At 55.7% G+C, this 23,875-nt stretch overlaps 1 protein-coding gene across 1 annotated transcript; it reads left to right on the forward strand.

The window, feature by feature from the left end:
- Positions 1–566: 566 nt before the first annotated feature.
- Positions 567–19,409, forward strand: NGFR (nerve growth factor receptor). The gene is made up of 6 exons (XM_065909756.1): positions 567–632; positions 7,486–7,627; positions 10,922–11,281; positions 14,855–15,107; positions 16,369–16,529; positions 17,200–19,409. The coding sequence occupies exons 1-6, from the start codon at positions 567–569 to the stop codon at positions 17,499–17,501; spliced, it is 1,284 nt and encodes a 427-aa protein (XP_065765828.1). The 3' UTR covers positions 17,502–19,409.
- Positions 19,410–23,875: the final 4,466 nt, after the last annotated feature.

Consider the following 23,875-nt stretch of genomic DNA (forward strand, 5'->3'; position numbering starts at 1 on the left):
TTCCCCTAGGCCTTTGCAGAGAAAACCCCGCACTGGGAAGGGGCAGAGGGAGGGCTTGGGTATGGACCGGGAAATGAAAGGAGGGGCGGGCAGTGAGCATTACTGCTGATAACGGCTGGGTAGGGAGCAGGGCACCGGAGAAGAAGCTGAAGCCAGAGGCAGGGAAAGATGCGCAAGAGAGGGAACCCGAGCCCACAGCATCCGGGACGGACGCGCAGTAACGCGGGTCGGGCTCCGGGTACCAGGTCAGGAATAAGCTTTGAGGGCGGGGCGCGGAGAAGCGGCAGCGGGGCGCACGGGCGCGGCTCCCTGCACGAAGTCCCTTTCCGCCTCTCCTCTCCGGGAGACCGCGGGGAGGGCGGGCGCGGTTCCGGGGGTGGGCGGGCTGGGCGGGGAGAGGGCGGGGCCGCCGCACTGGCTTCTCCTAGCCCCTCCCGCCGGCAGCCAGAGGGAGCCGAGCCTCCGCCAGCTCTGAGGGGCTGGCGCTGGAGCGCTGCGCCGCGCAGCCCCATCGGTCCGCGGAGCGGGCTGAACTGAAAGCCGAGCGCTGCCGCGGGAGGCGGGCGATGGGGTCAGGTGCCGCCGGCCGCGCCATGGACGGGCCGCGCCTGCTGCTGCTGCTGCTCCTGGCGGTGAGTGCTAGCTGGAGGGGAGCTCGCGCTCTTTCCCGGGACCGATACCTCGATGAGTCCAGGTTTCCCTGATGAAAAGCAGAAAAGAGCGTTGGGGTCCCAGATGCTGGGGGGGTGGATTGCGAGAAAGAAGCTCCGATGCCAGTATCCACGGAGGAGCTTCTCAGGTTCTCCGAGAGAAGAGGCGACCCTGAGATTTAAGGTAAAGATGCGGAGAAGAGAGGCGCACGGAAGCACGTCCTCGTGTGCCATAGGTGTGTGTGGAGGAGCTGGGAGGGGTCTCTCAGGAGAGAGTCATGGGGCTCTCGGATGCCTGGGTTCTTCGGAAGAGGGCGCTTGAATGCGGGATCTCGAGGCGACTTTCTCTCTGAGCATCTTGTTCTCTGGAGAGTCGTGGGACGGAACCCAGGCTAGAGAAGGACGAAGAATGGGACGGGAACTAGAAAAGTGAGGGGCGAGCGTGGTTGGGGTGGGGAACGCGAGACGAGGAGATAAGAACGGTGTGGGAGGAGGATGGAGGGACTGGAGGCAAGGGGACCGGGCATCGGACAATGAAGACCAGCCAGACAATGGGGTGGGGGGAGGGGCGTGGGAGGGAGAGGTTCGGGGAGCGGGGCTCTGTTGAAGGGAGGGAAGTGGGTTAGGCAGGGCAGAAAAGGGACGCTGGTGAGGGAGATGGAGAGAGGGAAGCAAAAGGAGAGAGGGCGGAGTAGGGAGAGCAGACCCTGAGTGGTCTGGGCCCCGCCTGTCCGCCGAGAGACAGTGGGACGAGAAGAGAGAGCAGAGACGCAGACTCTTCCCGCATGTGTCCCGCGCTCTTTCTCGCGGGGTCGGGGAATTGTGGTTTGGGGTCCCAGGCTGGGAAAGGAGTGCCCACCTCGCCATGGCGAACCCGCTTCCCCGGTTCCCCAGCGACCGGCGGGCTCCCTCTACGCATTTATTCTCGCGGTTAGAAGCAGAGCTGCGGACTGGATGGGACGAAGCAGGCGCCGTCTGTAGGGTTCTGGCCGCTGCCACTTCTCGGGGTGCAGAGAGGCGGGACTCGCAAAGCGGGCAAGGTCCAGGCCGAGCGCTGCCGAGGGGGCGCGCCGGCGAGGGCGGCCGGCAGGGGGCGCTGCGGCGCGAAGGCTGAGCGATCGCAGCTACTGGCGCGACCGGGACTGCGCGCTTCACCCGCCACCCGGACCCCCTGTTAAGTCAACCTGCAGCAGCGCCGCCCCGACCGTTCGCTACGTTTCCGCGAACGGCGGAGGGCGGGGGTCGGGGTTCTGCCCGCGCCCCGCCCAGCTTTCGGTGAAAGACTCCCGGCTCGGAACAAGATAGAGGCTCTCAGACATCTCGGCAGAGGACTGCGGGCTTAGCGTCGAGGTCCGCCCGGTAGATCTGACAGGACATTCAGGAGCCGGTGTGTGGCCGTGAAGGGAGGGCCCTGGAAGGTTCTGCAATGGAGATGTCCTCACTCTCCCTGCCGTCTTCATCCCCTCTGAGCACTGAGCCCCCAAACCCCCATTTTACAGACAAGGAGACTGAGGCTTTGAGAGTTTTAACCAATTGGTCAAGGAAGGTCCCACAAGCAAGTTGAGCCAGAATCCTGGGGAGACTGCCCCTCATCTGACTGCCAGCTCGGTACCTCCCGTACGTCTTACGGGGCAGCCCGGCGTCCCAGCTCCGGAAAAGAGCTGCGTGTCTCGGCGGCGAGCGGGCGGGAATATGGGGGCTCGGATGGGCAGAGACCCATCCCCGAAGCTCAGCACAGGCCCCCGGAGCGGCCCATACCTGTGGCTGCGTCCGGGGATTTGGGAATGACTGCGGGCACGTCTGCGTACTAACACCGCGGGTTATAGAAGCTTTTCAGCCGGGGCCGGGCGGAGGGCGGGGGTCGAGGGGGTGCGCGGGAGCGGCGATTGGGGCAGCCGGATTCCGGACGGGCGAGGGCGTGGGCTCGGGATTTGGGCTGGAGAGTGTCGCCCGAATAGAGAAAAGGCGAGGAAGGAAGGGAGCAGGGGGTGGAGGGCCCGGGGGCTCGGGAAGGTGGACCCGCGCAGAATCTGCCGCCCGCACCCCTGCGGCCCTCACCCCTGCCTCGCCGCGGGGCTGCTGTCTACGGGCTGGCCCTGCGCACCGCAGCGGTCCGAGTTTCTTCCTGGGCCGCGGCAAGAGAGTGCTGAAACCGGAGCGCGTCCCGGCGGGTCGACTGGCGGGCCGCGCCGGTAATGGAGGCACTTTGTCATTCAGACGTCTGTAACCGGAGCCGCCGGCTGGCTAATGCGCCTAATAGGGATGCAACTAGGACAGCAAATGCGAGGACAGGAGCGGGCGGGGGAGGAGACCCCGGGAGGGAAGGGGTCCCCGCCCCGCTGTACCCGCCGGGTCGCGTTCACGCGCCTCGATTCTTCCCTGGGGTGCGAGGCGCGGAGGCGGGAATAATAAAATTGGTTGAGTGCCTACCGTGTGCCACGCACTGCCCTGGGTAATTTCTCTTGTGTTATTTAATCCGTATAAGGTCCCAGCAGAGCAAATCTAGTTATTCCCATTTTACAGTTGAGAAAGCTGAACCTCTCAGGAAGGAAACTAGGTTCCCGCAGTTAGTATGTGGTGGCACCCTTGTTGGAACCCAGGATTCCTGACTTGGAGTTCACTCTTTCCTCCTTATGCCAGGCACACTCCCCTGCCCAGCCTTCCAGATCACGGAAGGACACGTGGCCCTGAACCACCACTAGACCTGGAGATTAGACTGTCCTATGCCCTTGGCACCGCAAATTTGTAACTGACCCCCTTCACCGCCCCCCCCCCCCCCCCCCCCGAGCCCTGCTCCCTTTCAAAGTCTTCCTGCAGCATCCTCCTCAGTAATTAGATCTTGTTTTCCCCCTCAAACTCCACCCCTGTTTCAAGGGATGGGAGGGGGGGGCATGTGCCAGTGCCTCCTCAGAGTTTGCATTGGTCTCAAAAGAGCCTTCCCATATTTGAAAATTCTCCAACCCCTTCACCCAGCCAGTGGCTCCATTCACCTAAGGAACCCTTGCTGAAGCTATTATGAATAGTTAGGACTCATCACACTGAAGCCTTCCTATAGTTTCAAATTCTTTCACCTATTTTGGCGTGCTTTCTGTTTTGTTCAGTTTTTTTTTTTTAAGTAATTATTAAAAAGTCAGTTCACCTAACGGTATTTCCACCTTAGTTTCTTGAAAGCCAGGACATGGCAAAAAAAGATTTGCAAACATTCTCGAAAATGGAATGAGTAAATATAATAAACGTAAATTTCAAGCAAATGTGTCTATCATTTTGGTAAATTGCTCATTTTGGAACAATTAGCCTGAGTCCTAGTGACCCCACCCCCAATCCCACTTCCCAGGATTGCCCGGCCTTGGACCAATAGTTGGTGTAGTCAGGTTAGTGCTTCCCAGCCACTTCCGGGCATGACTTCTGAGGGCCTCAGTTTCCACGTCTGTCCCTCAAGCCTTCCTCCTCGGCTTCTGGAACAGCTGTTTGAGGTGATATTGCCTCTCCCTCATGGCACTGTGACTCCTGCCAAGAATCAGGGACCCTGTCTCATTGGAAACTCTTAGTTTAGTGCCCAGTAAATATTTGAGTTAGTTAACTTTAAACAGAGCAGTTCTCCAGCCTCCTTTGGCCTGCATACCCTCTTCAGACTCCTCTTGGTGGGTAAATCTCTCTCCATTTCTATCCTGCCCCCTACTCTGAGATGGTTTCCCCTGTTTGGGGATGGCTCAGTTCTCCTCTCCCACTACTTACCCCTCAGGCTCAGCAGCTCACTCTCTATAAGACAAAACACTTACTTGGTAACCAACATTTACTGAACTCCTATTATGCACCAGGCAGAGTTACATACCTTATTTCATTTAATTTTCAAAGCAAACTTGGATAGTAGATATCACCAATCCAGCGTTTTAGGGGGAAATTGAGGTTTAGAGAGATTGAGAATTGACCCAAAGTAGCATACTATTAAGTAGCAGATATGGAATGTTTTGAAATAGAAAACAAAACAAGCTTAGGAAACACATGGTTACTAATTATGTGGCCTGGATTCCAAACGGAAGGCTTTGGAGAAGAGAGAGGACCACAGGCTGCCACAGGGAGAGAGGCTTCCAGAAGAGGGGCTTGCATGAGGCTGCCCCTCTGCCCACCGAATGCCATAGACAGACCCCCTCAGCTATCTGAAACCCAGGTCTGTAGCAGCCTCAACTAACTGGAACACAGCCAAAAGCCACAAAAGACCTTGGAAAAGAGAAAAGAGAGGTCCCAAAAGTGAATAAACATCATACTCATTTATTTACTGCCTCCAGCAACCCTGAGAGGCAGAAACTGTCATGGTTACCTAATGACAAAGAAACTAAGGCACAGAGAAATTCAAAACCTGTCCCAGGTCACCCAACTTGTAAGCCATGAGCCAGTAATCAGAGCAGTGAAGGCAGTGGAGGAGGAAGGCAGACGTTTTACTCTGAGTATTGCCCTCTTCTAGTTCAGATCCTGCTTACACTCGATTTATATACCTTCTTCCCAGGGCTAGTTACATATTTTCTAAAGATTCACTTTGTTGTTGTTTAGTCACTAAGTCATGTCCAGCTCTTTTGCTATCCCATGGACTGTAGCCATCTTACCTGAACCTGGCCAGGCTCCTCTGTCCATAGGATTTCCCAGGCAAGAATACTGGAGTGGGTTAACATTTCCTTCTCCAGATCTTCCTGACCCAAGAATTGAATCCACGTTTCCTGCACTGGCAGGGGGATTCTTTACCACTGAACCACCAGAAATTAGAATGGGGCAGGGGCTGCTCAGGTCCCACTAGTAGCAATGAGAATTGACAACTGATATCCTGACAGGAAGGAAGCAGGCAGAACTGTAAGAAATACTGACAGGGGAACTCAAAGAGACAAAAGTGTGTTACTTTGGGATAAAGAGCACAGGGCTTCACTGCATTGCATCCTGGAATACTTGTTGATGTAAATATTGAGTCCCTGAGTCATGGGGAAACCGTGAAGGCATGATCTAGAGGAGGAGGAAGGTGCAGCCTCCATGGTTAAAATGAGAAACATTAGGTGAGAACAGCAAAGCCATGACTTTCCGAAACTCAGCTATCCAGAAAGTCTGGATAGCTGGAGTGCTAGTTAATTGAGGCCGTATAATATTATATTCTTAAATATTCCATAGTATACATGTTGGGTCCCTAATATGTGCCAGGTACCATCACAGGCACTGAGGCAACCACAGTCCTTGGCCTCAGGGAGCTGACAGTCCTCTGGGGGACTCTGTAGAGTGTCAGAGCAGATAGGTGTGAACAGGGAGGACATGTGACAGGGCAGCTCTACCTGGCGAAGCAAGAGACTGGGGCCACAGGACCAGTTCCCTGATGAAGTGCCATTTAAGCAGAATACTGAAGGATGAAAAGAAATCTATACAGACCCTTCTGGAATCTTGCCCACCTCCTGGGGGAAAGCCTGCATCTGGGACTACCCCCTCCCCGGGCCACGGCTTCTGGTCTGCAGATGTTCCCAGCACTGTGTTTCTGCCACCTGGGGAGTGGACGGTGGCAACACCCAAGCTTCCCCTCCTGTGCTGCCTGTACCCTCCCACCAGTCTCTTGAGGACCCTAGGCTGCCTCCTAGACTGATCCAACCTGTCTATCCCCCTGCCTCCACTGAACCCTAGTGAGACCTCAGGACAATTGAAAGGAATTGGGAGCCACTGTGGGCAATGTAGAAGCAAGGAATGCCCAAATGACCCTTACGGCTCCTCTCTAGTCCCATGATCCAAGAGCCCATACTTCCTCTGAGCATCAAATGGGAACTGCATGGTCTGGAGCCAGGGAAACAGGCTGTGGAGTTTTATTAGACGTTAAGATTTTTTTCAAGGAACAGAAATATAAAGCAATCTGCCAGCAGCCCCTCCCTCTAGGGAATCTGGTGCTAAATCATTCCATCCATGAGCAAAGATGCCTCGGCAGCAAGAATCTGATTCCCCTTTCCGCTGTTTCCAGTGCTGTTCCCACTGACTGTATGGGGGTAGAGAGAAAAGGGCTGGTGGCTGGAAATCAGCCCTGAGGGAGCAGGGCTACTGGGTGGTGAGAGCAGCCACTTTCTCATCATTGGTAACAGGCGTCCTTTTCCCCCGTCTTGGCACCCGATTCCTGATGATTGGCTGTTCATTTGCTTTGGCCCTGAGCTGTCTCCCTCTCTTTGCTGTCCAGAGAGATGAAAACTCAAAGGAAATGCAGAGCAGGTCAGAACTTTCAGAGTGGAGTCAGGATTTGAACCCAAGGTCCCATTCCTCTGCCTCCTGTTCTTGGGTACAGACACCTCCCATTTGATACTTAATATATGGAATGGTAGGATTCAGAACCGAGAGTAGAGCTCTGCTAGCCTTTCTTAGAAAAAGACTCCCTTCAGGGTAGATGCATCCCTGCAGGTGTGCAGCTTAGCAAGTGGCGTTTGTGCTAGATTTCAGCTTCAAGTTGCCCCCTTGGCCGGGAGTCCTGAGCCAGCTGCAACTTGCCTGCTGGTTCCTGACCGCTGCCCAAAGGCCCTCTGCTGATCCTCAGGTTACCTTCCCCACATGCTGTATCCTTGGGATTCCAGGAGTTACTATAACCCCAAGGTGAACTTTTCAGAAGGTCAGCATCCGAGGCTCTGATCTCACAGCCCAGCAGCCTGCAGGGCTGTGCTGTCCCCTTGCCTTCCTTCCCTGTCAGCTTTCAAGTGCCAAATGCCTCCCTGGTGAGCTCATCCCAGGCCAGGTGGTTCCAATAGAAGGCTTTAGGAAGGGGTGTTTGCTCCCTCAGAATACATCCTGTCCCCTTTCTCTTGCCCATCTGACCTTCTGATCTTCCCCCACCCAGGTGTCCCTTGGAGGTGCCAAGGAGGCGTGCCCCACGGACCTGTACACCCACAGCGGAGAGTGCTGCAAAGCCTGCAACCTGGGTGAGGGCGTGGCCCAGCCTTGCGGAGCCAACCAGACCGTGTGTGAACCCTGCCTAGACAGTAAGTAGAAAGTGGCCGGTGGGGGAAGGAGAGCAGATTGGAAGGGAGGGCAAGGGGACTGGCAGGCATGCCCAGTAGAGGCCTTACAAGCGCTCTGGGTCCTGGCAGGAACTCTGGCCCACCACCGCATGGGTGCCAGAAGTGAGTCTGACCCAGCATAGGAGACAGAGAGGGGCAGCTCAGAATGGATGAGGGAAGTATACAGAGGGAGAAGAGGGGCATGATAGGGGATCCCCAGGGGGTGCCCGTTCCCAGCCCCCAAGTAGAGAGGCCTAGTAGAAGAGTGTGGCTAGGTGGGAGGAGTAGCTGATGCTAAGATCAGCTAAAAATATCATCTGCGCTGCAAAATCAATGGCTGCCACTTACCCTCAGCGCATTTGGGGGAGGGGAAGAGGATCAAATCCTAGCTACCCTGGAGACTGACCTTGGGGGATCCTGGGAGGGTGTGGCTACCACCCCCCATCAACCCCCAGCACCTCCCACTATCCCCCCCTCCCCCTGCCACTGCTCCCCAGGGCAACTGTACTCCAGTTCTGACAGGAAAGAGTTTTCCCCAGGCAACAGGGATGGGGGTTGGAGTATTACAAGGATGTCCTTACTGAGGAGTGATGTTGGGTGCAACAGGGGGGAGGGGCACTGTGGCCATTCCTACCTGGGATTTCCTTGAGGAGGGGAGAGAACCCCATCTTCCAGAGGTTCTGGATGAGGTGGTGGGTCTGTGATCTGAAATTCTGTGCCCTTGTCTCATCTCTGACGCATGTCTCATCTCTGATGGATGCCTCCCCCCAACCAGTTGCTTTCAGGCCGTGAACCCTTTTCCTGACTCTGGAAACCTTTCCTCTTGACAGTTAGGTCCTGCCTTCTACCTGGCACTCAGTGCCCACCTGGGGGGCCAGTGGGAACTCTACTGAGATTGTTCTTTAATCATGTTGGGAAACCAGGGTATAGGAACTGGGAACTCTGAATCTGCCTGTCTTACCTTGGGTGTCTTGCCACCGCCACCACCACCATCACGACCTCCAGGTACCACTCTGCACACAGCATATCTATGTTTCAGGCAACCCCAGCTCCTTGGTGTCCCACACACAGTTTTCCTATTTCTGTGCTTGTGGATCCTGTAACTCCATCCCCCAGCAGAGGGATGCCAGGTAGGGAAGGCTAGACATCCCTTTGCTACCTTGCCGTCTGGGTACCTCCCCTGGCCCTGGCCTAACAGGGTTTCCATCCCAGGGCAGGCCTAGCCAATCACAGCTGCCCTGGAATCTCCCATGCTGTCCTCTTCATTTCTTACCCAGGACCTCTTCTCTTTGAACCCTAAGTCTCCCAGGATGGGACTCTAATCCTTTTGTCAAAGCAAGGGCTGGGATACAGGAGGCTGAGAGAGGGCATCTTCAGGGAAGGGGAGCAGAGAGGCAGCTCAGAAATCCCACATCCTCCCTCCACTCCCCTCCCTTCCTCTTCTCTCACATTTTCCCCCCTCCCCCAGCTGTGTTAACAGGCTGCCTTTAAAAGTCTACTTTATGGGATGGAGACCCCAGCGGACTTTCCCTCTATCCTCAAAACGTTTCCACAAGGAAACCCATTAAGCTCCTGCCTTCATTCTCTGCCAGAAAAGACCACATTTTTCCCGCCCCCTAAAACCCTCTCCTAGGAGTTCGCAGCTAATTTTCTGTATTTTCCCATGAGCAGGGCCCTCTCCTTCCCCTCCCGTGTGACTAGACTCACCCCACTGCCACATGCCAACTAGATAGGAGCTTCTTGTATAAATTGGACGTCTTGCCTTTGCTGTTTATGTTTGGAAGTCCTTTCTGTTTGACTGTCTCCCTGCTACTGAATTTATCATTGCCCACCCCAGGGGCCCAACTGTTACAGGATCCCTGCTGTGTGTCAAGTGCTTTATGGTGGAATTTCACTTATTCCTCACCACAACCCTGTGAACAGAGACATTATTCCCAGTTTTACAAAGAAAGAAAAAAGCTCAGAGAGGTTAAGTAAGACACCCAGAGTCACACAGCTAAAGTGATGGGAGCAGGTTTTGAATCCAGATCTGCTTGATGCCTAGGAAGAGAAACACAGGAGTTGCTCTGCCAGAAGTGAATTGAAACTGAAGGCTCTCTTTAGACCCATCTCTATCTTTTCTTCTCTCCATCCATCCCCCAACTCCCAACTGCTGCTCTTTTCACTTCTCTCTGCTTTTTCCCCTGTTTGCTTTTCCAGCCCTAATCCCAGCCTCCAAGATAATGACCCTGTGCTCCATCTTGTCTCTGGATGCCGTTGGAGAAGGTTAAGATAGGACCTCCACAGCAAGCCCCAATTTCCCTCCATTGGGATCCTAATCTTCTACCTCTACTGCCACATTCTGAGCTATCCTCTTTCCCCGGTTCTCAGATCCTAAATGTGTGTTCTTCCTGCCCTTGGAGCAAGGATACATTCTCTTGGATTCAGTTTGGCATGGAGTCCCCCACCCTGGGCTAGAAAGGGTAAAGAAGATATGGCTCTGTGCCTACCCGCTCTTTGCACGAGGCAGAAAGGACCCTGGCATCCGTCCCCTTACTCAAGCACATGAGTCAGGAGTAAGCTTGGAAATTTTTCCTCCATGCCCTTTGACTCATGCTCCAGAATAAGGGGAGGGATGCCAGGGTCCTCTCTGTCTCGTGCAAAGAGGGACCACACACACAAGTCCTTTATTCCTTCTAGCTTCAACCTCTCCTGCTGTGCCTTTCTTACCAGGAGTCCCGTCCCCACCCTCTGGAGTCAAGCCCTTCAGCAGCGTGGGGCAGCGCCATGGGTGGGAGATTTTGTCATCTAACCCTAGTCACTCCCATCCAGGCCACACCTGAGCCGCTGCCTGTGCGGATAGAAATGAAGGGCAGTGGAGGCTCTCTTGGAAGGCTGGCTATGCCTGGGCTGGGTTCACAGCTCAACTCTGGCCTGGGGGAAGGGCTGGGTGGGAACCACGCTCAGATTATTCCTTAATCATGCTGGGAACTCTCCGAGAGAATCTGCCAAGAAATTTACCGGCACCAGCTGTGTTACCCCCTGAGACTTCAGGGCCAGAGTTTCCGGGGCCGGAGCATGGGGCTCCTGGCTCCCTTTCTCCTTCCCAGCTTTCCCACACCCAGAATCAGGGATGGGAGGGAGAAGGGGGGGGAGTCCATGAGGGGACGAGGTGGGCAGAGGGGCTCCAGGGATGGGGCCGGGAGGGCCTCCAGCGTCCCAAGTGCCCCAAGGGCAGGCGACTAAAATCGGGGTGCGGCTCCCCCACCCCCATGCCGCCCATCCCTCTGTCCTCAGGCGTGACCTTCTCGGACGTGGTGAGCGCCACGGAGCCGTGTAAGCCGTGCACGGAATGCGTGGGGCTGCAGAGCATGTCGGCGCCCTGCGTGGAGGCGGACGACGCCGTGTGCCGCTGCGCCTACGGCTACTACCAGGACGAGACGACGGGCCGCTGCGAGGCGTGCCGCGTGTGCGAGGCGGGCTCGGGGCTCGTGTTCTCGTGCCAGGACAAGCAGAACACCGTGTGCGAGGAGTGCCCCGACGGCACGTACTCCGACGAGGCCAACCACGTGGACCCCTGCCTGCCCTGCACGGTGTGTGAGGACACGGAACGCCAGCTGCGGGAGTGCACGCGCTGGGCGGACGCCGAGTGCGAGGGTGAGGGGCCGGGGCTGCGGGGCTGGGAGGGCGCGAGGGGCTGCGAGCGCGCAGGGCCGGCTGGGAGGGCGTCGACCCTGGCCGGCAGGTTCTGCAAGGGTCCGGCTGTGGCCTGCAGCGGCAGCCCCCCATGGCCTCGAGCCAGCAGACACCCTCCTGATCTTTCCCACCAAAGGACCGCATCCACTGTTAGCCCCTCTGGGCGAAGTGTTTGGAAAGCCAGCCTGATCCTCCCAGGCCACACTGGGTTCCCACGCTTTGGTAACCTGTGGCTGCCGGCTCGGGACTGGGTGGGTGGCAGATGAGCGGCAGACAGGGGCCTCCATGGCCGGAGCACAGATGGCGCATGTTTGAGCCTGAGGTCGACTCTCTGAACTGGAGGAGGGGCCTGAGGACCCTCTGCAACTGGGACCCTTTGGCTCTGAGACCTGGGATGGAGTCCGCCACCCTGTCACTTACCGAGTGACATCAAGAAGGTCGCTTTGGTTTCTGAACCTCGGTTTCCTACTGGTCACAGGGTTTCCAGGTTAAGGAAGGGGGATGGTTCACTTCAACTTGCTGGGGAGGAGTCAGTAGTCACTGTTACAGTTTAGCCAAGGATGAAGTGAGACCCAGGGAACACTAAGGAGATCGTGGGAACAGGGGCTTTGGGACAGAGAAGGAAGAGGAAGCAGCAGGCCTGGGGTTTGGGAGCCTGAGGATGAGGCAGGTGCATGTGGAGAGCCCTCAGCTCCCTGGGGAGATGGGAGCTGGCTGTGCCCACCTTAGTTGGATGGGCAGTTCCTGACATGGGAGGAGGAAGCCCTGTGGTAGCCGGGCAGAACTGTTTTGGTCCCCTGGTTGGTGACATTCATCTTGGGGGAGAGGTTGACAGTGCCTTTACTTTCTGTCGCTCTATGACTGGGCACCCGTTTAGCTATTTCCCTTTGGGACCTAACCCTCAGGGTGCTCTTGCTTTGAGCAGGCAACAAGTGCCTCCTTCTGGGAGCCCTGAGTTGGACAGGACAGAGTTGGCCTTTGCCCCAGTCTGCTGAGGGAGATGGTCCCAGCACCCAGTTCCCAGGAGATATCTCCCCTTTGTGCTGGGGGCATCGCAGCCTCTGCCTTCAGTCTGCCCCCAGTCGGGTGGGGGAGGCAGATCCCCTGCTGTGGAGAGCCTCTGCTCTGACACACCCAAGCCGGCCTTCCAAATCCTGTGATCCTCTGGTGCCGGGACCTCAGGGTGGAGAGGGCTGTTAAGCTGGGCTGAGGCCAAGCCTGTGCGTGAAGCTTCCTACACTGGGATGTGGGCTTGGGGTGGAGGAGTGGGACGTGGTAGTTCTGGTGGCAGTTGCCCTGGGCCAGAGACAGGCAAGTAGCCTCAGGCGCAGGGCAGAGCAGGGGGAGTTTCAGCAGCCTGCAACGGGCAGCGGGTGGCACGCTTCTGTGGGCAAGTTGGGACCGGCTGCTGGAGGGTAGGAGCTAGGGGTGCGGTTAGAGCAAACCAAGGTGCCTGCTGGGAGGAGGGTGGGCTCTGCCTACAGGGGCATTCACAGATTCCTTCCAGATACCGCTCTGCTTGTCCCGGGTTAAATGTCAGCTCCAGGGCAGGGGGGAGCATTTCAGGAAATGGAATTTGATTTGTGGTAGTTTGGCCGCCCTCCTCCCCTCCAGTGCAGGGTATATTCCTTGCATATACATTTCAGGTGTCCACATGGTGACTCGCCCACCTTGGGGGCAGAACCTGACCCCCTAGCCCTCAACTAGAGAAATTTGGATTTAGAAGGAGTAACCCAGTCCTTCTTTCTACTACCCACCCCCAAGTCTGAGAGCTCCTATGCCGGAAACGGCTGTCAGGACCTGCCAGGGGCTTAGTGGGTTGGAATGCCAGAGGACGTGGTCACATCTGGATCTCATCCTCGCCCTCCGTTAGGGGGACATTCAGGAGACCAGGGGAAAGCGCCCTGGAAGCGCTGTATTCAGCCTTGTCTGGCTACCACCCTCCCTCAGCTCTTCCCTTCTGCTCTTGAATCTCTGTGATGCCTGATTCACTGGCCTTCCACCTAACCGTGCCTTCAGCCTCTGGGTTTGGGTCACTTGAGCAGAGCTGTACCCTCAGCCTCGGGGCTCAGATTGCCCCTCCAGCTGGCCCAGTCCCCTATCCAGGCAAGAGAAGACCCTCCCCAAACCAGCGCCTTGTCAGAAGGAAGGGCTGCGTCTCCTCCACTCCTTGCCCCACTTCTTCCACCCCCTCCTTCCCAGGACTGAGATGAGGAAGGGAGGGATAAGGCAGCAGATGGCAGCCCCCTCGCCAGTGCCAGCCAGATGGATTCCAGTCACATCTGGGGACCTTATTCCTTAGAAGGTGCTGAAAATGGGGGCCTTTGAATCATCTTTGCCTTGAGCCAAGGAGGTCTAGAAAACCAGTGGGCAGCTTCAACTCTAACTTGGGTGGGCAAACTGAGGGCTGAGTGGGGCAAATCTGGGGAGCAAAGTGCCCATGCTTCACCCCAGTGGCATGTCCTGTCTGCTTTCCCTCCCTGCCTCAGGTGTGGGAAGCGAGGATAGATGGGGTAGGCAGCTCTGCCCAGACAGGTCCCCCCAGGTCGTCCAGAGCCCACAACCCCAGGTACCGCCTTCAGCTGGGTGACAGAATGGAAAATACCACCCACTGCTGCCAGGGAGTGCTCAGTCCCCTACCAGGGAGGCTGGCAGTGTCCAGCTGGTATGAAAGAACCTAAATGGGTGGCAGAGCAGTCTCCCTCCCCTGAGATGGGGCAGTGCCTGGTCTGGGGGCTTGCTCTCCGCCAGCAGTCCTCATCCTTCCCCACTTGGGTTTGGGCTGTCTGACACTGTCCTCTCTGGATGGCAAGATCAGATGGTATGGGGGCTACACGGGGCAGGAAGTAGAGGCTAGCCACTATCCATGGACCGGCTGGAGGGAAGCGAGCCAGCTGTGTACCTCCCCACCCTGCCCGAGCCTAGAGCTGGGACGTGAGAGACTGGAACGAAGGCTGGTGCCAGCTCTCAGAGGGTGGTGCGTCGGACAGTACCTCTCTGCCACACCCGACTACTCTTATCCTGCTTTGGGACGGGCGACTGGGACCACTAGGACTACCTGGGGCCAGAGAAACTACATTTTGCTAGCCTGATTCCAGCTGGAGGCATCCTTGAGCTCATTTTCTTCTTTGTGTGTTTATCTCCACGCGAGGCTTCTGGGTACCTAGAGTAGGCAGAGTTGAATTCTAGGGTCACAGCTTTCCCTGAGATGGAAAGGAGCTTGAAGACTATCTCTTTTGATATCCCCATTCTATAGATACAGAAATTGAGGTCCTGAGAGTCGAAGGAACTGGTTCAGAGTCACACAGGAAGGATGGAAGAGGCGGGGTGAGAGAGAGGGTCTTAGATCCTTGGTCTTCTCCACCATCGTGATGTCGTATATCCCATCCCAGCCCACACCTGTATGTGTAGCCGCTGAGCATACAAGCACCTGGGGCAGGGCCGGCCGGGGCTGGGGTGAAGCTCTGGGGGTCAAAACCTAGGGGAGGGACTCGGGGGGAAGTGGGTCCTCACTCCTGTAGCCTTTTCTCCCAGAGATCCCTGGACGTTGGATTACACGGGCCACACCCCCAGAGGGCTCAGACAGCACAGACCCCAGCACCCAGGAGCCGGAAGTACCTCCAGAGCAAGATCTGGTAACCAGCACTGTGTCAGATGTGGTGACCACAGTGATGGGCAGCTCCCAGCCTGTGGTGACCCGAGGCACCGCCGACAACCTCATCCCTGTCTATTGCTCCATCCTGGCTGCTGTGGTTGTGGGCCTTGTGGCCTACATCGCCTTCAAGAGGTGAGAGGGGGAACCCGAGACAGGGAGCCAGATATTTGGCCTCAGGGAGAGCTTTGCTGTGACCATGACCCGAAAAGGCACACATTCTTTTAACTCAACCCCAAACTAAGCTCCTCCTCACTTGCCATCAACTTCACTCTGAAGTCTTTACTTCAAGGTGTGGCAGGTCAGCAGGAGGAAAGGAAGGGGATCATCCTGTCCTGTCCTGATGCCAGCACCTCCCCACCCCCATTCTGCTCCCCAGCTGACTCCTCAGCCTCCAACTGCACACAGAGCTTCTTTTACCAGCTCTTTGCATCCTCATTCCCTAGACCCCATTTATTCACACAGTTACCTCTGTGTGTGTGTATCTTTCTTTGCCATGTCACACATGGATGTTATGGCACTCATGTCCAGAAATCCAGGATGTGGAGAAGACCTCGAAAGCATTTTAGATGTTTTAAATGCATTTTCCATTCTTCAGAAAAAATCATCAAAGAAATAACATGGTTGTTTGGGATAATGCAGAGAAGATCAATGTCTTGTAAAGCAAAAAGTAGTAAAACCTCCTTTTATCTCCCCAAATCCTACCTACCCCTCTCCTCTTTGGAATCTGTTTGGAATGGATCCCTTCTAGCCATTTTCTATGCATTTATAAACACATGTGTATAAAACCTTTTATAGTTTATACGTACACACAGGCTGGCTTTTTTTTAACATCAATTTGATCACACTCTACATCTTCTACAACTTAACTTTTTCACTAATCTCGCTTGGGAGAACTTTCCTCAGAACATACAGATTATCTGATTATTTATAACTGCTCATTCAATAATATGGGTGGAGTATAATTTATTTAACCAGTCTCCTATCGATGGACATTTGGTTTGCTTTTAGTTTTTCCTTATTGCTTATAATAGCAGGGGAAATCCTTACACGTACGCCTGCACACATGTGGGAGTACTTTAGAAGGAAAGATTGGGAAAAGTGAAATTGTGGGAAGTCATTTATTTGTGCACCATTCATCCCATGGACATTTACTGAACACCGGCCACATACACCAAGCTCTGGGTGCCGCTGTGCCCTCACGGTGCTTCTGGTGTGGGCCGGGGACAGGTATGTAGAGGAAGGACAGGTGTGTAGAGAGCCTCCCGTGCTGGGCGGGGGTTAAAGACCAGCCCCCACCAGGCCTCTGGTGCTCACACGCCAGAGCACAGACACTTTAGCCACGTGGCCGTGTGGCTCCTCAGGCTCTGAGACTGGGCCTGTGCTCCGGCTCCAGGTGGAACAGCTGCAAGCAGAACAAGCAAGGAGCCAACAGCCGACCTGTGAACCAGACACCCCCACCAGAGGGAGAAAAGCTGCACAGCGACAGCGGCATCTCTGTGGACAGCCAGAGCCTGCATGACCAGCAGCCCCACACGCAGACTGCTGCAAGCCAGGGTGAGCAGCGGGGCCGGGCGGGGGGTTACTGAGAGAGGGAGAACAGGAGGAACCAGGATTAGACTGCAGGAGGGACTGCGGAGGGGCTGGCTGCAGACCTCTGGGTGAAGGATGGAAGAGGCGGGGTGAGAGAGCGGGTCGAAGAGGCCCTTGCCAGTGGAATGACTTGGGAAACAGAAGCTTTGACAAACTGGAGCATCTAGACTCATCAAGCTAATTGTCCCCCAGAGCTAATTACTCCTCAGAGTGGCTGCAATTAGCCTCCTGCCCAGGACTTCTGGGGAACAAGTAGTTAATTATGTCCCCTAATTGGTAGCCCATAGCCCAGCTCCAGACAGTTTGCTGCAGTTGAGTCTAGGACCAGAAGTCCTGTCTCCTCTGCCTTGATTAATTGCTGGGGGGCAGGGCAGGGAAGTTAGGGGCTGGGGATGGTTCTGGAGCTAAGGATGAGGAAGAGACATGAGTCAGCATCCCCCGGGTGCCTGCACTGCCCTGCCCACATCCAGGACTGCATCTTGGGCATCCCTCTGCTTCTAGGCTCTTGGGTCCTCCCCAGACTGAGAGGAGAAATGCCTCAGCCCATCTTGGGTCTTATTCCAGGCCCCCACACCCACTGTGGGAGAAAGGGGGCCTAGTGGGTAGTGCCTGACTCCCCCTGGGTTCTTGGCAGCCCTCAAGGGTGATGGAGGCCTCTACAGCAGCCTGCCGCTGGCCAAGCGGGAGGAGGTGGAGAAGCTGCTCAATGGCTCTGCGGGGGACACCTGGCGGCATCTGGCAGGCGAGTTGGGTTACCAGCCTGAGCACATAGACTCCTTCACCCACGAGGCCTGTCCTGCTCGTGCCCTGCTGGCCAGCTGGGCCGCCCAGGACAGCGCCACACTCGACACCCTCCTGGCGGCCCTGCGCCGCATCCAGCGAGCCGACATCGTGGAGAGCCTGTGCAGCGAGTCTACGGCCACGTCCCCCGTGTGAGCCGGCCCGGGAGCCCCTGCCCTGCCCCCACATTCCAACGACTAATGCTCCAGCCAACCCTGCGGGTCAGAGCTGCCCGACTCTGGGCAGGGCCTCAGAGCCTGGGCCCCCGAACCACAGCCCCATCACTGCTCCTGTGTTGTCCCTCCGCTTCCAATCATGGCTTCTCCCTCTCCAGCGCCATAAGTGCCCCTGCTGCCTCACCCACCCTCTCTGCCCTGTTGCCATCTCAGGCCTCCTGCTCTCTTCTTGCCCTGCTTCTCGGGGTGCCAGCCCTTCCCACCTTAGCAGGTTGTCATATCTGGGGGACTGACACCAGGGATGGTGTTGGGGGCATGACAAGGCTCCAGAGACTCAGAGGGAGAGACTGAGGAAGCAGAGCCATGGACACTACACTGTGAACTTGGGGGACGAGGGAGCACCGTCGTGACCTAAACGTCCCTCAGCCCCCTCTCCTCCTCCCCTCTGGCCTAAGATGAAGAGCCTCAGAGGTTTGTCAGAGCTGGTAAGGGGGTTGAAATCTAGTCTATCCCCCTCGTCGTATAGGACTGTAAGGCCCAGAGAGAGGTAGTCATTTGCCCAAAGCATCCAGCAACGAAGAAGCCAAAGATGAGCTGTCCCCTCACCCTGAATGAGGGGTGCAGGCCTCAGGCTTGCTGGAGAGGACCAGGCCACCCTCTGGCAAGTGTCTCACAGCCAAACCCAGTCTGCTCTTCACCATCTCCAGGCCTGTCCAGCCTCTGTGAAGGGCAGATGCTTCACCCAAGGCCTGACCCCCTGGTCTGTCCTGACTCCAGTCAGAGTTGGGGTTTGTGGCAAGGAGTGCGGCTTCCCTCTGCCTGTCCCCTCAGGCAGGCCAGCGTGACATCTGTGGTGTGGCCAGTCTGTAAGTATTTGCCATCCCACCACAGACCCGGAGCTAACACAGGCAGCATCTTCCCCTGGAGTTAGCCCTGGGGGGTCGGGAACTAAGGACCGCCCCCCCCACAACCTGCAGCACACAGATTCACAGAGACACACACAGGATGAGAAATGTTGCTTCTCTCCAAGAGTTCTCTCTCTTGGGCCAAGGCCGGATCCTTCTGGGGCAGCTGCCAGAGAAGCATCGAAGGGAACTGAACTCTGCTCGCCGTCTTGCCTCACCCCCGGGTTTGGCGGGCCAAGGACGACTGAGGCTTGAGCTGGCGCCTGCCTTCCAAGGGCCTGCACGTGGAGGAATTCTCCCCCCTCCACCCTTTCGCTGCAAGCACGGGTTTGGCTGGGCCCCGGAGGCTGCAGTGATGAAAAGTGGATCAGTGTGGGAACGCAGCAGGAAGAAACAGAGTGTGGCCCGTCGAGGGTCTCTTCTGAGTTTAGATGACCCTTCAAAGGACTGCTTCTTCCCGAGTTTGGTACCAGAAAGGGGCCGTGAGGTCCCTCCTGACCTGTTCTGTTTTGCTTGCTGTTGGAATGAGTGTGGCCCCCCTCTATTTAGCATGAACGAGCCCCGAGCAGGGTGTGCACTGCCAGCCACCCCCTCCCCAGCCCAGGGGCCTCTCACCCCTGTATAAGGGACTGGGGACATTGTACATAGACGGCACTTCTTTGACCTGAATCAGTAACAGGAGGAGGAAATTCACCTGCTGACCCCTCACCTGTGAACTTGGGGAGTGGGACAGAGTTGGAGGTATTTATTTTCCTCCCCAGCAGCCGGGGAGAGGGTTGGAGGTTGCAAGTATGTTTTAGCATGTGTTTGGTTCTGGGGCCCCTCCTGTCTCCCTTTGGGCTGAGATGGAACCCTATTGCCCACTCCCTCCCCTGGCTGGGAGCTGTGAGCTCCAGAATCCTTGTCACCCTCCTGGTCACCTGCCCCTTGCATCCTGTGTAATCATTTCTTGGGTCCTCCTGAAACCTACACATAAAACATAAATGATGAACATTAAATAGCAAAGAAAGAAAAATTGTACAGAGATTTTCTGGAAAATACGTGGTTTGAGTTGGTAGGGGGTTGTGTGTGTGTGGTAGGGACCTGGGTATAATTTCGAACTCAGTGAGTTCCTGTCCTATTTCCCCCCCCCCCCCCCCACATAATGGGGACGTTTTAACAGAAATCCAGCAAATTCACATGTGTCACCATGGAGTTAAGTGGGATGGAGACAGAGTGGGGGCCTTAGCTGCCAGACCTTGGAGAGGGAAAGTGAAAATGGCCATGCAGGAAGCTGGCCAGCTGTGAACTTGACCAGATGTCAGAAGTGAAACTGACCACAGGGGAGCCAGAGGCTTGCTAGGAGGGCCAGGTCACAACCCCACAGCTCCCAGCCACCCACATGACCTGGGAGGCACCCCTCAGCCCAGTACACAAGCACACACACACAGTCCTGCTCCAGATGGCCTGGCAGAAGCCTGGCTGGCCCAGCCCGAAGTTGGGCAGGCCCCTCCCCTGTGGCTCTCCCGGCAGGTCCCAGCCCCAGCTCCCACCAGCCTGGCTTTGAGCCCTGCCTGATCCAGGAGCTGCAGACTTCCAGGCCCTGGGCCTGTGCCCCTCGCCCAGGCTGGCCAGACAGCTGGTTTGAGCTGCTCAGCTTGCGGTTGCTAGGGAATGCCACGGGAGGCTTGCTTTCCCACAAAGAATAGCAAACAAGCCTTCCTGATCTCGGGATCCTGGGAAGGGCCAACCGGACCCCAGCCAAGAGTTATGTGTGAGGTGGAGGGAGGCGTCTTCCGTCTCCCACCCCCAGCCTGTGAGGGTTGTGAAGAAGGTGGTGGGGAGCGGCAGTGATTTAGAGTCAAAATGAGAAATGATCCTGGGTCTTGGGTAACCCCACTGGTATTGGGGAGACAGACTCTTGAGGGGCCTCCCCTCCAAAGAGGGGAGACAGCCCCAGACTTGAGGATACCTCTAATCTGATGAGGGAGGTACAGTTCCTGTCCTAGAAGAGCCCCCATTCTGATGGGGGAAATGCCTCTAATTTGGTGGGGGAGAGCCAGATGCTGCGTGTGGAAGTAAGGAGATGCAGACCTTTCCACAGTCTTAAGTTTTTGAAGGGGAGGCAGCAGACAGCCCCAGATGGTGTGCAGTGCCATGCTAAGGGCGAGTGGGAGTCCCAGCCCAGACACCCCTCCCAGGGGTTAGGGAAGGTTTGCCAGGAAAGAGACACAGAGGCTAAGCCCTACTGAAGTGGAGTCAACAGGCTGGGGGAGGAGAAATTTCCTGGCAGAGGAATCAGCTCAGCAAAGGCCCTGAAGAGAGAGAACAGAGCACTGGGGGCCTGGGGAGACTGCTGTGCCTGGAGCCCAGAGAACAAGTGGGAGGTGAGTGGGGCCAGATAGGACAGGGCTTACAAAGAGACACACCAGAGCAACCTGGACGACATCTTAGAACACTGGGGAGCCACTGCGGGGGATTAAGCAGGGGGACCACAGACAGATTTCCATCTCAGAAAGCACAGCCCTGGTTGCCATGTGGGGTGTTGGGGTGGGACAGGATAGGTGAGCTGGGAGGTGGAAGTGAGAGGTAAAGGAGGAACCACAGGACTGGCGAGAAGAGGGTATCGTGACAGCTCCTTATAACACACAGGATGGGGTAGGAGGGGTGGAGTTAACTGACACTGGTCTAAGGCTCCTGGGGACGGTGGGGCAGAGAACTTGAAAGAAAGTGCCAGAGATTCACACCCATGCACCACCACATTATGGAGAAACCCTCTTTGTCCTCCTTCAGCCTAACTTTCATCCCTTCTTTAATTCCCCTGCAAGAGCAAACCTGCTTCATTGGTTCCCGATCTTTAATGTTGCCTCAGGGACTGTGTAAGACTCCTGCCAACCCCTCAGAGGCTGTGTGAGATTCCTGCCAATCCCTCCAGATTCACTGCCTTGCTCCATCTGTCTTCATCCGCACTCTATGCTTCCCCACACCAGCACTCTCACAGTTCTTCAAGCTTCAAGCCACAGGGCCTTTGCACATGCTATCCATTCTGATTTCAGTCCTGAATATTCATTGGAAGGACTGATGCTGAATTTGAAGCTTCAATACTTTGACCACCTGATGCAAGCAACTGACTCATTGGAAAAGTCAGCTCTTTCCCACCTGATGCTGGGAAAGATTGAAGTCAGGAGGAGAAGCAGATGACAGAGGATGAGATGGTTAGATGGCATCACCAACTCGATGGACATGATTTGAGCAAGCTCTGGGAGTTGGTGATGGACAGGGAAGTCTGGTGTGCTGCAGTCCATGCGGTTGCAAAGAGTTGGACACGACTGAGCAACTGAACTGAACTGACTGATCCTTTCTGTACCATTCTTCCTTTCTCAAGTTACCTCCCAGTTCAGTGCTTTCTTGGGGAAAAGCTCTCACCATATTCTGGATACAAATCAGGTTTGTTGAATCCAGGTTCAGAGAACATCAGGTTCCATTCCTTCCCTGCCCGCACTGGTTGTGTCAAGTAGCATGTGGGATCTTAGTTTCCCCTACCAGGGATCAAACCCATGCCCTCTGCTTTGTAAGCACGGAGTTTTAACCACTGGACCACCAGGGGAGTCCCCCCAGCTCCTTCTCTTTAAAATACTTATCTCTCTTTGCATTTAGGCACCCGTCTGAGTGATTATTTGATTACTGTAAACTCCAGGAAACCAGCGGCAGGGTCTGGTTTTGCTCACCTTCTAATCCTCCGCACCTTGCCTGGCATACAGCTAGCACCCAATAAAATTTTGCTGAATAAATGGATGAATGTGTTCTGAAGCAGCACTGTCTGATAGAAATACAATGCAAGTGACATGATTTTCAATTTTTTAATAGCCACATTGTTGTTTGGTTGCTCCGTCATGTCTGACTCTTTGTGACCCGTGGGCTGCAGTACACCAGGCTTTTCTGCAGTACGCCAAAAGTAAAAAGAAACGGGTGAGGTGAGCGTAATATTTTATTTAACCCAATATATCCAGGGTCTTTTCAACATATAATCAATATTTTAAAATTATTAATGATGTGTTTTACTTTTTTCTATTAAGTTCTAAAAATCCAGTGTGCATTTTATTCTCACAACACATCTCAGTTTGGATTAACCCCTTGTCAAGTGCTCAGTAGCTGCATTTAGCTAGTGGTTGCCACACTGAACAGCTAGCTCTAGTGTGAGACCTCATTCTGAGCCCCCGGTGCGCTCAGAGGGCAGATAAGACTCTCCCTGGCTTCCTCCTGGGTCATCGGTCTGTTTGGGCCTGAGGCCTATTGTTCTCTCCTTCCCACCCCTAAGGCTCCTCTCCTCTCCGCTGTCTCTTTCACCCTCTAGGTTATAGGATGAGACCCTTCATCTTTGTCTGCTCATTACGGCCCCTTCTCTTCTGCTAGAGCCTCCCTTCCCTCTTTCATCCGGTACAATGAAGCTGAGATGAGTCTTGGAACAATAGGAGAGGCCTCTTAACCCAGTGGGGAGGGGCGTAATGGGGGCCACCGAGCCTGCACTCCACAGGAAGAAGGGGCTCAGCCAGAGCTGGGGTCAGAAGAAGACCTCTCCCATGATGCTCAGGGCTGTGGGGTCTGCTGACCATATGCCTGGAGGAGGCAGCTCCTCTGATAATGCAAAGCAGATTCCTCCTAACTCTCTGGCAGCTGGTGGGCAGAAGGCCAGGGGACAAGACTGAGGCCCCAGGAATCTGGGTTCAGAAGAGCTGAGGTCAAGAGTACTTCTTCAGCCTCCAGCCCCCTGACTCCCCTCAATACCCCTGCCCTCATACTGACCTCTCCCAACCACACCAGGCTCCAGATCACCCTCCAGCTCCATCAAAGACCCCCAGTTCTCAGCACACTTCCTTGGGGATCTTTGATGCAAACTCCTCGTTGAGAAGGGCCCCCAGCATTCTTCTTCTCAAGGCAGACCCTGAGTGGGGCTCTTCATTTTGGGTCTGGGCTCATTCCTCCCAGGCCCCACTGAAAGTTAAGGCTTTTCACATTAGTCCCAATTTCCATACCCCATTCCACCTATTCCAGTCCTCCAAACATCTCAGAGGTGAGGCCAAGATCGTTTCTCTAAGGCTATGTCATGCAAGAACGTCACGGAACATTCCAACTCTCACCCTCTATTCCTCCAAGGGCACTCAATCCTGCCCCCTTCCCACAGCATCCGGGCACCTCCCAGTTCCTATACTCCCCTCCTAGCAATCCCTGTTCCAGCTGCTTCCAGCAACATTCCCAAAGGGCTCCTGGGAGAGGTGTGACTGGGTCTCCTCCCTGGGCAGGAACTGCTCCCTTTGGAAAAGTCTGGGAATGCACCCATCCCTTTCCTATCTTCTGGTGACTCATAGATGCTAGGGGTCCTCCTGCATCATCCAGGAGGCTGTCGCCCTCCTGAGAAGCCCTCAACACTCTCTGGCCTGGGCCTGGGTTCAGTGTCCACATTCCAGGGGCC

This window comes from Muntiacus reevesi, chromosome 18 (genome assembly GCF_963930625.1).
Source record: "Muntiacus reevesi chromosome 18, mMunRee1.1, whole genome shotgun sequence".
Lineage (NCBI taxonomy): Eukaryota > Metazoa > Chordata > Mammalia > Artiodactyla > Cervidae > Muntiacus > Muntiacus reevesi.

What these genes read in the sequence shown, in the direction of transcription:
- NGFR (XM_065909756.1), top strand. Translation starts at nt 567, where the DNA reads ATGGGGTCAGGTGCCGCCGGCCGCGCCATGGACGGGCCGCGCCTGCTG. An exon ending in TGCTGCTGCTGCTCCTGGCG is followed by an intron (nt 633 to 7,485) that starts GTGAGTGCTAGC and finishes TCCCCCACCCAG; the next exon opens with GTGTCCCTTGGAGGTGCCAA. An exon ending in GCAGACTGCTGCAAGCCAGG is followed by an intron (nt 16,530 to 17,199) that starts GTGAGCAGCGGG and finishes GGTTCTTGGCAG; the next exon opens with CCCTCAAGGGTGATGGAGGC.